This window comes from Hypanus sabinus, chromosome 7 (genome assembly GCF_030144855.1).
Source record: "Hypanus sabinus isolate sHypSab1 chromosome 7, sHypSab1.hap1, whole genome shotgun sequence".
Classification (NCBI taxonomy): Eukaryota; Metazoa; Chordata; class Chondrichthyes; order Myliobatiformes; family Dasyatidae; genus Hypanus; species Hypanus sabinus.
Window position 1 is genome coordinate 77,063,314 of NC_082712.1, and position 16,334 is coordinate 77,079,647.

The following is a 16,334-nucleotide window of genomic DNA, read 5'->3' on the forward strand; positions in this document are numbered from 1 at the left end:
TGGCCATTTCAGATTCACACTCACCTATTGTCCTGGTTTCAAGAACAGGAAGCCCGATGCTCTCTCTCATCAATACGTCTCTGAGGAGGGCCTTCCCAACCCCATGACCATCCTTCCACCATCCTGTGTGGTGGCTGCCCTCACCTGGGAGATCGAATCCACAGTCAAAGAGGCCCAACAGGGGGGGGACGTCACGTGATGACGTAGGATCGTGACGCGGGAACACAGCTCTCCCGTAAAAAATCAGTAAATTAATGTTTAAGTGAAGAAAAGTTAGTCAATACTTTCTAAAAGTTATGTATAAACTACTCCGGACTGTTTCAAGTTATGCCTCACAAACAGAAGATGAAGAAAACTACTACCATGAAGACAACGCTAGTTGGAACAGAATCAAGGCCCACTTCTGCCAAAGAACCGCGGGCTCAGGTACATTTCACCTCCGGCGATTCAGAACAGGGAACTATGGCAACATCGACCATTTCTAAAGAAAAAGACCAACGAAAACTGCGCAAACGTGAAGGAAGGAGCATGCACAAACGAGAGCAACCTGAACTACAAATCCCAGTTACGACTGAAACCGAAAGTGAAGTAGATTCAGATTCTCTGGAAAAAGCAGACGAAGATGGAGGTAAAAGTTGTTCTGGAAATATAGAAAAGACTTTGATGCAAATAATGCGTAAATTAGAAAAATTAAATGCATTAAAAGTAATCAAAAAATGATAAATATGGAGATTATGTTTGATAAATTGACAAAAAGACAGGAAAAAATTGGAAAAGAGAATTATAGATTTGGAAACTACAACGGAAGACATGGTTGAAAAAATGAATAAAATGGAAGATAAATTACTGCCTGGACATCAGAAAGAAAACAATTGTTGGAAAAAACTGGATAAGCTTGAAAATTTTAGTAGACGAAACAATATTAAAATTGTTGGACTTGAAGATATAGAAGGAGAAGATCCAATAAATTTTTTTTAAAATGGATCCCTGAAAGCTTGGAAATGGAAGGAGAAACTCTAATAGAAATTGAAAGGGCTCATAGAGCCTTAAGGTCAAGACCTCAAGCTGATCAAACTCCACGATCAATTTTGATAAAATGCTTAAGATACCAAGATAAAGAAAAGATCCTGAAGGCGGCTGCCCAATGTGCCAAAAAGAGATTGATGATAGCAGGGAAGGCAGTTCTTTTTTATCCTGATATAAGTTATAACCTTTTGAAGAGAAAGAAGGAATTTAACCCAGCGAAAAAAGCTTTATGGGAAAAGGGTTATAAATTTATAATGCGTCACCCAGCAACACTGATAATTTTTTTGGAGGAGGGAAAAAGAAAATTTTTTACCGATTGTCGAGAAGCGGAGGAGTTCGCACAAAAACTCCCAATTATTCACTAACTACACATAGAGATTTCCAAGCGTAATGAATTAAAGATGAAGACAGAGACAGTGAATGGAAGTGATGGACATTTAAGGATGATACAGGGGAGAAAGGCAAAATTAGAGAAATACTAATTGAGAATAGTATTTGTTTTTCTTCTCATATATATGCTTTTTTATGTTGCGGGGGTGGGGGGGCTGGGGAGCTTTGGACCGGTTACTGCAGGATTCACGTGTGTAATCATGGTGATTGCCATGACCCGTACAACAGAGGGGGGTAATGTTGTGTTCCTTTTTTTTCACAACATTAGTAGAAGGGTATTTTGTTTTTTCCTTTATAATCTATTTTTCTTCTATCTTTCTGCCTGGATGATCTGTGGGGACACACATAGCAACATGGAGAATTTTAAAAAGATTCCCCAAGATATCACGAAAGTTGAAAAATTAGGTATTATTATAGATTGGAGTAACACAATTAAAAATAATGACTAATTTACTCAATTTTTTTAAGTTTTAATGTTAATGGGCTTAATGGACCGGTGAAAAGAAAAAGAATCTTAACATACATTAAAAAAAATGAAAATAGATATAGTTTTTTTTACAAGAAACACACTTAACAGAGATAGAACATCAGAAATTAAAAAGAGACTGGGTTGGAAATGTTATTGCAGCTTCATTTAATTCAAAGGCGAGAGGAGTTGCAATTTTGGTTAATAAAAATTTACCAATTAAAATACAAGACGTATTAATTGATTCAGCGGTGAGATATGTAATTATACATTGTCAAATTTTTTCATAACTATGGACTCTTATGAATATTTATGCACCAAATGAAAATGATGTAAAATTTATACAAGAGGTCTTTTTGAATTTGGCTAATGCACATGACAAAATATTAATAGGTGGAGATTTTAACTTTTGTCTAGATCCAGTTTTAGATAGATCAACAAAGGTTGTCACAAAATCAAAAGTAGCAAAATTAACTTTATCATTGATGAAAGATTTAAATTTGATTGATATATGGAGAAGAATTAACCCAAAAGAAAGAGATTATTCTCTTTTTCAATCTTTTTATTAAATTTCATATATAAAAAAAAACAACACATGATAATGAATAGATTACAAATTCAATAAACTTGAAATTAACTTGAAATAAACTTGAACTTGAAAGAGATTATTCATTTTATTCAAATAGACATAAAACATATTCAAGGATAGATTTTTTCCTATTATCAATGAATATTCAAGAAAAGTGAAAAGTATGGAATATAAAGCGAGAATATTGTCAGATCATTCTCCTTTGATAATGACAATGATAATGATAGATAAAGAGGAATCAATTTATAGATGGAGATTTAATTCAATATTACTAAAACGTCAAGATTTTTGTGATTTTATGAAAAAGCAGATTCAGTTCTTTTTAGATACAAATTCACATTCAGTTGATGATAAATTTATATTGTGGGAAGCAATCAAAGCATATTTGAGAGGTCAGATAATAAGTTATACTTATAAAATTAAGAAGGAATATATGATAGAAATAGATCAATTGGAAAAAGAGATTATAAAATTAGAAAAAGAATCTCAAAGATATATGACAGAAGAAAAACAAAGACAACTTATTAACCAGAAGTTACAGTACACTTCAGACATATCGAACAGAAAAAGCAATTATGAGAACTAAACAGAGATATTATGAAATAGGTGAAAGATCACATAAGGTCCTTGCATGGCAGTTAAAAACAGACCAGACTTCTAAAATGATAAATGCAATTCGAACAAGAGTAAATAAAATTACTTATAAACCTTTAGAAATTAATGAAACTTTCAATAATTTTTATTCTGAATTGTATAAATCAGAATCACAAAATGATAATGTCAAGATAGAAAGGTTTTTATCGCAAATAACTCTTCCAAAATTGAATACGGAAGAACAGAAGGGATTAGATATGCCTTTTACATTAAAAGAGGTCAAAGAAGCTCTAGGATCATTTCAAAGTAATAAATCTCCAGGAGAAGATGGTTTTCTGCCTGAATTTTATAAGAAGTTTAAAGATTTATTAATTCCTTTTATGGAGTTAATTCATCAAGCGGAAAGAACGCATAAACTTCCAGAATCTTTTTCGACAACTATTTTAATAGTATTATTAAAAAAAGATAGAGATCTTTTAAAGCCAACATCATATAGACCTATTTCTTTGGTAAACACTGATTATAAAAAATAGCAAAAATCTTATCTAACAGATTATCTAAGTACTTACCAAAATTAATACATATGGATCAAACAGGATTTATTAAAAATAGACAATCAGCAGATAATGTAACTCGGTTATTTAGTATAATTCATTTGGCTCAAAAGAGGGAGGAAATGAGTGTGGCAGTTGCTTTAGATGCAGAAAAAGCATTTGATAGATTGGAATGGGGTTTTTTAAGGTATTGGAAAAATATGGATTAGGAGTATCTTTTATAAAATGGATTAAAACCTTAAATACTAATCCCAAAGCTAAAGTAGTGACAAATGGTCAAATTTCAACACCATTTCAGATAACAAGGTCAACTAGGCAAGGTTGTCCATTATCACCTGCTTTATTTGTGTTGGCAATAGAACCATTAGCTGAATTAATTAGAATGGACCCAGATATTAAGGGTTTCAGAGTTAACCAGGAGGAATATAAGATTAACTTATTTGCTGATGATGTTCTGCTTTATTTAACAAACCCATTGCACTCATTGCGTAAATTATCCTCTAAATTAGAAGAATATGGGAAAATATCAGGTTACAAAGTAAATTGGGATAAAAGTGAAATTTTACCTCTTACTAAAGGAGATTAAAGTCAATGTCGATTAATAACTCAATTTAGATGGCCGACAAATGGTATAAAATATTTAGGTATAAGAGTTGATAATGATATGAAGAACTTATATAAATTAAATTACTTACCATTATTGAAAAAAATTCAAGAAGATCTTGATAAATGGCTGATTTTACCAATAACATTAGTAGGTAGAGTAAATACCATAAAAATGAATATATTCCCTAGACTACAATACTTATTCCAATCACTACCAATACAACTACCTCAGAAGTTTTTTCAAGAGTTAAATAAATGTGTGAGAAAGTTTCTTTGGAAAGGTAAGATGTCAAGAATATCGTTGGAAAAATTGACATGGAAATTTGATCTAGGAGGGTTACAACTTCCAAATTTTAAGAATTATTATAAAGCAAATCAACTTAGATTTATTGCAACTTTTTTTGAGAAAGATAGACTGGCATGGATTAGATTAGAACTAGATAAAATAGGAGAAAATACACCAGAAGATTTTATATATAAATGGGAATTTTAATGGATACGGGAAAAGAAAGAATCTCCTATATTAAAACATTTGATTGACTTATGGAATAAGATAAATGTTGATGATGAGACAAAGAAATCTTTATTAGCAAAGAGATCTTTAATTCAAAATAGACTTATTCCTTACACAATGGATAATCAACTTTTATATAATTGGTTTCAAAAAGGGATTAGATATATAGGAGATTGTTTTGAAGGAGGTATATTAATGTCATTTGATCAATTAAAGAATAAATATAAAGTATCAAACAACACTTTTTTGTTACTTCCAATTAAGGGCTTATTTAAGAGAAAAATTGGGTCATACAATGTTATTGCTGAAATCTAATGAAATAGAAACTTTAATTCAAAAAGGAAAAACTAAAAAATTTATTTCTTGTATGTATAGCTTGATTCAAAAAAAGGCAATTAAACAAGGAATCCATAAGTCAAGACAAAAATGGGGAAGTGACTTGAATATTAAAATTGAAGAAACAAATTGGTCAAGACTATGTCTTGATAGTATGACAAATACAACAAATGTCTGGTTAAGATTAATGCAATATAATTTTTTACATCAATTATATATTACACCACAAAAAATAAATAAATTAAATCCAAATTTATCTGATCAGTGTTTCCAATGTAACCAAGAAATCGGTACTTTTTTACATTCTACTTGGTCTTTTTCTAAAATTCAACCTTTTTGGACAAATTTAAGAGTGTTATTGGAACAAATTATTGGAACACAACTTCCACATAATCCAATATTATTTTTATTAGGCGATATTGAAGGGATAAAATCAAAACCAAATTGAATAAATATCAGAAAGAATTCATAAAAATTGCACTGGCAGTAGCCAAAAAGGCTATTGCAGTTACTTGGAAATTGGATTCATACTTAAGTATAGATCATTGGAAGAATGAAATTTCCAGCTGTATTCCACTTGAAAAAAAAATTTATAATTTAAGAGATAAATATGAAACATTTTTGAAAATTTGGCACCCTTATTTACAAAAGACAGGATTAAATATATAGGTGCTCCGAAGATAAAATAATTGGTTATTTGGGGAAAGAAATAAATATATATACTAAAGCTATTACGAACTCCGTGGAGTATGTGGGGATCTTCCGATATCCAGGCACTCTCTCTTTCTTTCTTTTTTTTTCTTTTTCTTTTTTTCTATAGGGTTGTTAGGGGGAGGGGCTAAAGGGAGGGGGGAAGGGTATTTATTTTTTTCTTTCTGTAATCATTTGAAAACTCAATAAAAAAAGTTTTTTTTAAAAAAAGAGGCCCAACAGACTGAACCTGACCCAGGCAGTGGACCCCCCAATCACCTCTTCGTGCCTGACTCTGTCCATTCTCAGGTTCTTCAGTGGGGGCATACTTCCCGGTTTGCCTGCCATCCTGGAATCGGTCACACCCTGTCCTTTCTGAAACGACATTCAGGTGGCCCACTATGGATACTGACACTCACTCCTTCGTCTCTGCCTGTTCTGTGTGTGCCCATGGAAAAGCCTCCCACTGACCACCTGCTGGGCTACTTCGTCCCCTACCTGTTCCTTGCCACCCTTGGTCTCACATTGCTCTGGATTTCGTTACTGGTCTTTCCCCTTCACATGGCAACACTGTGGTACTCACCGTGGTGGACCATTTTTCCAAAGCTGTGCATTCTGTAGCCCTTCCCAAACTCCCTACAGCCCGTGAAACAGCCAACTTCCTTGTACAACACGTCTTCCACCTTCATGGTATTCCCTCTGACATCATTTCTAACCGGGGCACCCAATTCATCTCTCAAGTCTGGAGATCCTTTCGTCAAGCCCTTGGAGCTATCCCACATCACACATTTTCTCTGTCCTGTGATTTGTTCTGCTGTGCTAAAGGCGACCTCTCGGAATGAAATACTGAGGCAGCACTCGCCTCGGATTTTTTAGTACCCTTTAGTGACACCACATGGACAGATTTCAACAGATTTAAAAATAAACATCTTTAAATGATTTACAAACCGATTACGTCAGACTAGTGCAACCCCCGTGGTGACAGATTGTGACTAATTTAGTGAATTAATTGTGAAACTGAAAACAATGGAAATTGGTACCAGGAGGTGTGAATTGGGAGCACATTCTTCCAGCAAAGAGAATATTGTTTCAAACAGAATCAGATGCAGCTCTCCATCTCATGTTGGGTCGGTGCGACTTTTGTCCATCAGTTGAGGATATCCGCTGAAAGTAAAAGAGCCGCTCCACTCTGATTCTCCATCAATTGTGACTGCAGCGCACCTCACACACCCGTTTACCAATAACCATCGCTTGTTCATGTGAAGTGTACCAAACTTTGTCTTGGGTCAAAAACATATCGAAGTTCATCGCCACTGAGGGATATGTACGCTCTGAGTAAAGAAACGTTGCTGCCTCTGTTTGTCTTACACCTAGATAGAACACAGAAAGGTAAAGCACCGAAACAGGACCTTCGGCCCATCGTCTCTGTGCCAACCATGACGCCATGTTAAATGGATACCTCCTACCTACACATGATATGTCTCCCTACATTCCCTGCCCGTCCATTTCTTCAGCATCTGGGTTCTCTGTTCTCAGAAGTTTTTAGACCATTTGCCTGAGTTATTTTGTCCCGACCAAGGTGTCTGAACCTTCAGGAGGTTCTTAATTAAATGTGCTTCCACTGTCAATACGTACCTCAAAGGAACCATTAGTCAGACACAAAATATTGAAGTAAATTATGTCGTTTTAGCTTGTGAAATTGTACTGAATTGCCTATTGCTAGCATTCTCCTCGAGTATAAACTCTTAGTTTGATTTTAGAAACATAGAAAACCTATAGCACAATATAGGCTCATCATCCCACAATGTCCGCTTGTGGTGATGAATAAATACTTTTATATCCACCAACCATTCCAATTTCTTCAGAGCAAATACGAGGAAATCTGCAGATGCTGGAAATTCAAACAACACACACAAAATGCTGGTGGAACACAGCAGGCCAGGCAGCATCTATAGGGAGAAGCGCTGTCGACGTTTCGGGCCGAGACCCTTCATCAGGACTAACCGAAAGGAAAGATAGTAAGAGATTTGAAAGTAGTGGGGGGAGGGGGAAATGCGAAATGATAGGTGACCATTTTACCTTACTATCTTTCCTGTCGGTTAATCCTGACGAAGGGTCTCGGCCCGAAAGCGCTTCTCCCTATAGATGCTGCCTGGCCTGCTGTATTCCACCAGCATTTTGTGCATGTTGTTGTTTGAATTTCCAGCATCTGCAGATTTCCTCGTGTTTGATCATTTTCATGAACTGCCTTTGAATCCTCTCCAGTTTCAGCACATTCTGCTTAAGGTAAGGGGACAAAAACTGCTCACAATACACCAAGTGAAGATTCACCAGTGCTTTATAAAGTCTCAGCATTACATTGCTGCTTTCATATTCCAGTCCTCTCAAAATGAACACTAACATTGCAAACACAAGGAAATCATTTGCCTTCCTCACCACCGACTCCAGCTGCAAATTAACCTTTAGGGAATCCTACACGAGGATTCCCAAGTTCCTTTGTGCCTCACGTAGTTGAATTTTCTCTCCATTTAGCAAATAGTTTACCCTTCTATTTCTTCTACTAAAGTGCATAATCATGCATTTCCCAACACTGTATTCTTTCTTCAACTTCTTTGCCCCTTCTCCAAAGAGTGGTTGTTGACGGTTCATATTCTGCATTGAGGCTGGTGACCAGTGGAGTGCCTCAGGGATCCGTTCTGGGACCCTTACTCTTCGTGATTTTTATAAATGACCTGGATGAGGAAGTGGAAGGATGGGTTAGTAAGTTTGCTGATTGGGGGTGTTGTGGATAGTGTGAAGGGCTGTCAGAGGTTACAGCGGGACATTGATAGGACGCAAAACTGGCCTGAGAAGTGGCAGATGGAGTTCAACCCAGGTAAGTGTGAAGTGGTTCATTTTGGTAGGTCAAGTATGATGGCAGAATATAGTATTAATGGTAAGACTCTTGGTAGTGTGGAGGATCAGAGGGATCTTGGGATCTGAGTCCATAGGATGCTCAAAGCAGCTGCGCAGTTGATTCTGTGGTTAAGAAGGCGTATGGTGTATTGGTCTTCATCAATCACGGGATTGAATTTAGGAGCTGAGAGGTAATGTTGCAGCTATATAGGACCCTGGTCAGACCCCACTTGGAGTACTGTGCTCAGTTCTGGTCACCTCACTACAGGAAGGATGTGGAAGCCATAGAAAGGGTGCAGAGAAGATTTACAAGGATGTTGCCTGGATTGGGGAGCATGCCTTATGAAGACAGGTTGAGTGAACGGCCTTTTCTCCTTGGAGCACAGAGGATGAGAGGTGACCTGATAGAGGTGTATAAGATGATGAGAGGCATTGATCGTGTGGATAGACAGAGGCTTTTTCCCAGGACTGAAATGGTTGTCACAAGAGGGCACAGGTTTAAGGTGCTTGGGAGTAGCTACAGAGGAGATGTTGAGTGGTGAGTACGTGGAATGGACTGCCAGCAATGGTGGTGGAGGCAGATATGATAGGGTCTTTTAAAACTTTTGGATAGGTACATGGAGCTTAAAAAAATAGAGGGCTATGGGTAAGACTAGTAATTTCTGAGGTAGGGACATGTTCGGCACAACTTTGTGGGCTGAAAGCCAAGTATTATGCTGTAGGTTTTCTATGTTTCATTTGATCAATATAACTACGCAGTCTTATCTCCAATCAGCAGCCATTTCTGGATTTAACTCATGTCTTCTTATTCTTAATAAACTTAACATTTGTTCAGTATTTTTCATCCAGACTTTTTCATTAACTTTTTCAAACTTAAATGTCCTATTCACATTAGAGTTCCCAGCATGTTTCAGAACTTTGGCCATTGTTTTGAATTAATTTTAATTCATCATTTTCCCCCTGCTCCACCAGGCTGTATGAATTTAACTTTTCAATGCTATACTGGCTGGCTTGAGTATTTAATTACCGGTTTGCACGTGGCTCTACCAGACTGCATTTCTTTCTTACAGATCTGTTTTTAAAACTAGAAATGCAGCAGTCCTCAATCCTGATTCTGATCTGATGATGTAAAAGCCCAAACTAGATTTTTTCTTCCCCTCAGACAAACTGGAACATAAAAGTTCTTACCCCTTTTGTTGCATGCTAAATATTCTCTCTTTGACTTGGAATGTCCTGAGCTCTAAATCCCGCTGACAATGCCAAATGATGGACTTTGCTGTTTAAATCAAGGTTCTCTTTGAAGTCAGAAATAAGGCATAAAACTTGTTGGTTCATGATCATTTTATTAAAAGTTGATAGAACTGGAACAGAACAATGACAGGGTCTACTGCTTGAAGAAGAGAGAAATTAAAGTTGGCTCCTAGCATAAAACAGTTATTTTTATACTCAAGATAAGAAAAATTCCTAACATATTCATAGATAACAATAATCCAATTAGAAAATACTTAGTGAATATTGCAGTAAAAATCAAACAATGAGAGAACATTTATTCACTTAATTAAGTACAAAGAACCTCCAGAATTACACTTTGTATAACAACTAGAGGGCTATTAAATTGTTGTGCAGATAATGTCTATTAAAACACAAGCAGATAATTAACTGCTAAACTGTAAAGAAAACGCCAATTAGCATTAAACAATTATGTCCAACAGAACCCCCCCCCCCCCAACACCTGGGTACTCAATTCACAGTGACAGTACATCATTGTGATGCTCATAGACTGATGAAGAACAGTGCAAGTGTAAGTGTTTACAAGCAGTGCCTCCCCTTTGCCAGATGCCAACAATCCGGTCAACAGCCAGCTTAGCACAAGAGCCCAGAAGTAATACACTCAATATCGACAGGCAGAGCTGTCAGCAGTCATTTGTTTTTACCTGTCAATCAGATTCCAAATGTTGCTACTCTGTCATTCATTGCCACAGACCCCCCACCAACTCTGTTTCCCTGCTCCTGATGTGCTCTTACCCCTACCACTGCCCTGAGTCCCAACGTCTGCCCTGTGCTGACCATCTCTGGTTTCTGACCTGCTCCATTGAACATCCAACTTGCTGTCCACATTCAGCTTTCAGACTTTGTAGGACAGTGATGTATTTTAACAACCCAGCTTGTGACACGCAACCCTTCAGAAGCAGTGAAAATGATCCATAACTTTGACATGAACAGGGAATAAGGAGGTTAACTTCCAATGTCATTTTTCCTTGGCTGAGAGATTTGAGGGACAAAAATCATGTCAAACATAACTGCAGTCAGCTCATCTTCTTCAGTCTGCAGAAAGCCATGCAGGAAATTCAAGGGGATACCTCTTCACCCAGAGTGGTGGCTATTTGCAACCCATCACCACAGGGAGAGCGAAAGGTGAACACAGGAATAGATTTAAAAGGACTGTTGTGGAATAGAAACACTGACAGGGACCAGCTAGGCTGAGTTGACTCCCAAATGTGTACTGGATGTGTTGTAATTGCAAAGTTTGACAACCACAGTCACTTTTGGACTTGCCCCTCATTCACCAACTCTGATGGTTAAATATCCATCATGTAATCTTTTCCCCAGCGTGAACTTGGTAGTGTGCCTCAAGTCTGGATAACTGAGTGAATCTCTTCCCACATTCAGAGCAGGTGAATTGGTTTCTCCCCAGTGTGAACTCGCTGGTGTCTCTGTAGGTTGCATAACTTAGTGAATCCCTTCTCACACATGGAACAGGTAAATGGTCTCTTACCAGTGTGAACTCGCTGGTGTGTCTGCAGGTTAGATATCTGAGTGAATCCCTTCCCACAGTCTGAGCAGGTGAATGGCCTCTCCCCAGTGTGAACTCGCTGGTGAGACTGTAGGCTGGATAACTGAGTGAATCCCTTCCCACATACAGAGCAGGAAAATGGCCTCTCCCCAGTGTGAATGCGGTTGTGTCTCTGCAGGTTGGATAACTTAGAGAATCCCTTACCACATTTATTGCAGGTGAATGGTTTCTTCCCAATGTGAACTCGGTAATGTGACATAAGGGTGGATGATCGAGTGAATCCCTTCCCACATTCAGAACACGTAAATGGCCTCTCCCCACTGTGAAACGAATGGTGTGCCTGTAAGCTGCATAACTGGGTGAATCCTTTCCCACACATAGAACAGCTGTGTGGCCTCTCCCCACTGTGAACTGACTGGTGTGCTTGCAGGTTGCATAACTGAGTGAATCCCTTCCCACACATAGAACAGGTGAACGGCCTCTCCCCAGTGTGAACTCGCTGGTGTATCAGCAGTTGGGACGACCAAAAAAATCCCTTCCCACAGTCTGAGCATGTGAACGGTTTCCTCCGTGTGTGAACTGACTGATGTGCCTGTAGGTTACATAAATGAGTGAATCCCTTTCCGCATTCACAACAGGTGAATGGCTTCACCCCACTGTGAACTAACTGGTGTGCCTGCAGGTTGGACAACTGAGTGAATCCCTTCCCACACACAGAACAGGTGAATGGCCTCTCCCCAGTGTGAATTCATTGGTGTGTCAGGAGGTGGGATGACTGAGTGAATCCCTTCCCACAGTCTGAGCAGGTGAACAGTTTCTCCACTGTGTGAAGTGACTGGTGTGCCTGTAGGTTGCATAACTGAGTGAATCCCTTCCCACAATCTGAACAGGTGAATGGCCTCTCCCCACTGTGAATTTGCTGGTGTCTCTGCAGGTGGGACGACTGAGTGAATCCCTTCCCACATTCAAAGCAGGTGAATGGTTCCTCCCCACTGTGAACTGACTGGTGTGCCTGTAGGTGACATAACTGAGTGAATCTCTTCCCACACACGGAACAGATGAATGGCCTCTCCCCAGTGTGAACTCGCTGGTGTGTATGCAGGTGGGACAACTGAGTGAATCCCTTCCCACATTCAGAGCAGGTGAACGGCCTCTCCCCAGTGTGAACTCGCTGGTGTGTATGCAGGTGGGACAACTGAGTGAATCCCTTCCCACATTCAGAGCAGGTGAACGGCCTCTCCCCAGTGTGAACTACCTGATGAATCAGTAGGTGAGATGACCAAGAGAATCCCTTCCCACCGTCTGAGCAGGTGAATGGCCTCTCCCCAGTGTGAACTTGCTGATGTTCCTTCAGTTGAGATGACCGAGTGTATCCCTTTCCACAGTCTGAGCAGGTGAACGGCCTCTCCCCAGTGTGAATGAACTGATGTGCCGGATGACTGAGAGATTCCCTTTACACACACAGAACAAGTGAATAGCCTCTCTCCAGTCAGAAATCACTGGTGTCTTTGTAGCGTGGATGAGTGTGTGAATGCCTTCCCACAGTCTGAGCAGGTCAACGGCATCTCCCCAGTGTGAACTGACTGGTGTGCCAGTAGAAAAGATGACTAAGTGAATCCTTTTCCACACACAAAGAAAGGGGAACGTTCTCTCTCACATATGAACCCACTGGTGTACCAGCAGGTGAAATGACTGAGGTATCCCTTCCCACAGTCTGAGCAGGTGAATGGCCTCTCCTCAGTGTGAACTGATCGCTGGGTCAGTAGGTGAGATGACTGAGTGAAATTTTTCCCACATTCAGAGCAGAAGTGAAACTTCTGATGAGAATGAACTCACTCGTGTGTCAGCTATTCAGAGGATCGAGAGAAGCTCTTCCCGCACACAGAACAGTTGAGCGATCTCTCTCCCTGGTGAACTCAGTGGTGTGTCCACGATGGGATGAGCGACTGAATCTCTTCCCATGGTCTGAGCAGGTCAACGTTCTCTCACTGGTGAATTTTCTGATATATCTTCAGCATTGATTGTAGAGTGAATTGCTGATGTATCTTCAGGCTGGGTGACTGAGTAGATCGCCTCCCACACACAGAGCAGGTGAATGCTATTTTTCCCACTATGAACTCACTGATGTGTCTGCAGGTAAGCTGTGAGTAAATCCCTTCTCACACTGAGAGAAGGAGAATGATATCTCATTGTGATCAATTCTCTGGTAATTCAGAAAGTCAGCTGTCAGGCGTTTTGAATCCCTTGCATAATCAATGTGTCAATGCAGTTGAAAACTGATCTCCAGTGAATAAATGCTGGAGCACCCCTGTTCCAGTGGGTTACATTGAGTTACAACAGAAAAGTTTATTTCAGACACAAAGTACCTTTCCAGCTGGGATGAGACACATCTTTATCTTCAAGGGTGGACAATAGATATATTGTTGTTACCAAAAAAAATCTGGTCACTCCTTAAATATCTGGACAGAGACAGCAAAACAGATGTGGTATGTGTTTGAGATCCCTGTACATAATTTTCTTTTGTCGTTTCTAACCTGTAAAGATATTTACAGAAGACATCAGTGGGTGAAGGAGAACATTTCAGGTGAGATTTTAGTCAGGTGAAGGAGAACATTTCAGGTGAGATTTGAGATTTTGTGGTGAGCTCTGACATCACATTGTTACCAAGTTCAACTCAAGTTGGAGGAATTCCCCATCTTCTAACTGGCCACAGATCATGCATCCTGACTCACCATCTGATTGTATCCCTGTCCATACCAGAATGGGCCATTTCTGCCCTTCGTCAATCTGTGACTTGGCTCAGTTAGTCTCTCTCCATTAGTATTACCTCAAGTTCTGATCATGTCCCACAGTGCAGCTATTATTGCTAATATTGCTAATATTCCTGAATAAAGTTATTTACATAGAAAAAAAAAACATTCGTTAAATCTGAGTCCTTATACAATAAATAAAGTTATTTACAATAAGTTCTGCGTTGGCTCTCTGTTCCTATTCAAATTAAAGATGTTTACAATAAAACATTCATAGACTCTCAAACTTTAGGCAAGGATTAAAGACTTATTTACAATAAAATAAAAATTATTAAAGATAAACATCCAGGCATTGTTACATGTCTGACCCCTAGTGATTTTCTAATTAGTCTGATCCCCCCCCTCCACCCCAGCAGATGACTGGCAGTGATGATTCAACAAAGACAATGAATATGAAGGGGAGGGCAGTGGTCTTTCTCATTGGAGTGTGGCACTTCTGTGATGTGAAAGCTACAGGTCACTTGTTGCCCAGGAAAAAGGTGTTTGATATCATTATGTACCCAGAAAGATGTTTTCTGGGTACAAAACATGTTTTCATGAATCTAGAACAAGAGGAGGTAGAACAAAGGTGATTTTCTCAAAAACTGAAACTGTAGGAAGTATCTTGCCTTTTTTTAATCCATGACAGCACTAATAAATACTTTAATTCTCTGGAAGGTTAATTTCATTTACTGAGATTGACTCAAAACGATATTTTATTTTGAGTTCCTAGTCCTTGGATTTACATAGTTGGAACTTGTCAGTGTTTGGGAGACCTACCCGCTCCTACTTCCTCTGCCAGCACCTCCAAATGTACACGGACCGGTGGGGAAAAGTGCTGAAAGTGCCACCCATGGCTGCTACTTCCGGGGTGACAAAACAAGGGCAACTTGGTGCGGCAGCTCTGATTGGAACGATAGAAATCATCAAATAGTCTCGTTTCAGTCTGAGTACCAGGACTGCATCTAAGGTGTGTACAGTCAGTAACAATGTTTTTGTTTGTGAATTATGCAGCTTTTATTTATCGGGTGCAAGTTTCTCCATTGGAGCTACTGTTGTTCAAAGATATGAAATATTTCACAGGATTGTCTGAACTTTAGTTGCTTCTAGACAACTAATGCATGCTCTGAATCTGTAATCTGAAACATTTACATCCATCAGTCTTACTACTGTAATGATAGAAAAACTACTCAGTCATTTGCAACACCTCAAATCTTTGAGCATTGGGCATCAAACAGTGCATTTGTTTACAACCTTCCCACTGTAATCTTAACTCAATTATAGTTATATTAAGGTATACAAAACAGACCTAACAGAACAATCAAGGTTTGTTAGTTTACTACAATCCCACTTCCATCTGTTAATTATCTGAAGATTCAAAAAACATGTGACTATACAATAAGCTTGCAACAATTTTATTTTGAATGACATGGGAAGACATAATCAAAAATTTAAGCTAAAGGCAAGAACACTACCCACAAAAAAAAGAAAGCCAATTGCAACAGTTTAACAATTACCCCCCCTCAGACGCAGCACCAAGTGCAGAGTAGATTCTTTCTGGATGTTGTAGTCTGACAGGGTACGGCCAGCTTCCAGTTGCCTGCCTGCAAAGATCAAATGCTGCTGATCAGGCGGGATCCCTTCTTTGTCCTGGCACTTGGCCTTGACATTCTCAATTGTATCACTGGGCTCCACCTCTACAGTGATGGTCTTTCCAGTCAGGGTTTTCACAAAGATCTGCATGTTCGTACGGCAAATGGGTGCTCGAACCAACCAAAATAACTGCTTCAGCTACCGCTCCCCTCCGTCAATCCAGTAACAACGTTTTAATGCAATTAAACAATCTATCACTGCTCAAAACTGATGGAAATCGATTGGACTTTGGTTGGCCTAAGCGATTCTAATAGACAGGTTCGCGATATACCACCAAGATAGGTCTGTCGAGTCTCTCAAAAGCAGAGGTGGAGATGTATGCATTCCCATCAGAGCTGGAATACCCCGTAATTAAGTGTCATCCATTTTACCCGTTGTGGGAGATTTCTGCAACCATTTGGTAGTGACATAACCCCACCTAAGGCCAATAGCAAGCAG

The 16,334-nt window shown here is 39.0% G+C and overlaps 2 protein-coding genes across 2 annotated transcripts; both read right to left on the reverse strand.

Moving 5' to 3' along the window:
* Window positions 1-10,966: 10,966 nt before the first annotated feature.
* Window positions 10,967-13,844, reverse strand: LOC132397479 (zinc finger protein 239-like). The gene is made up of 3 exons (XM_059976309.1): window positions 13,821-13,844; window positions 11,598-12,046; window positions 10,967-10,985 (listed from the first exon to the last, which is right to left on the reverse strand). The coding sequence occupies exons 1-3, from the start codon at window positions 13,842-13,844 to the stop codon at window positions 10,967-10,969; spliced, it is 492 nt and encodes a 163-aa protein (XP_059832292.1).
* A 1,896-nt stretch (window positions 13,845-15,740) lies between these two features.
* LOC132396353 (ubiquitin-like) lies at window positions 15,741-16,040 on the reverse strand. Its single transcript, XM_059973868.1, has one exon. The coding sequence runs from the start codon at window positions 15,984-15,986 to the stop codon at window positions 15,750-15,752; it is 237 nt and encodes a 78-aa protein (XP_059829851.1). The 5' UTR covers window positions 15,987-16,040; the 3' UTR covers window positions 15,741-15,749.
* Window positions 16,041-16,334: the final 294 nt, after the last annotated feature.

What these genes read in the sequence shown, in the direction of transcription:
- LOC132396353 (XM_059973868.1), bottom strand. Translation starts at nt 15,986, where the DNA reads ATGCAGATCTTTGTGAAAACCCTGACTGGAAAGACCATCACTGTAGAG.
- LOC132397479 (XM_059976309.1), bottom strand. Translation starts at nt 13,844, where the DNA reads ATGTGTCTCATCCCAGCTGGAAAG. An exon ending in GTCTCATCCCAGCTGGAAAG is followed by an intron (nt 12,047 to 13,820) that starts GTACTTTGTGTC and finishes TGTAACCTACAG; the next exon opens with GCACATCAGTCAGTTCACAC.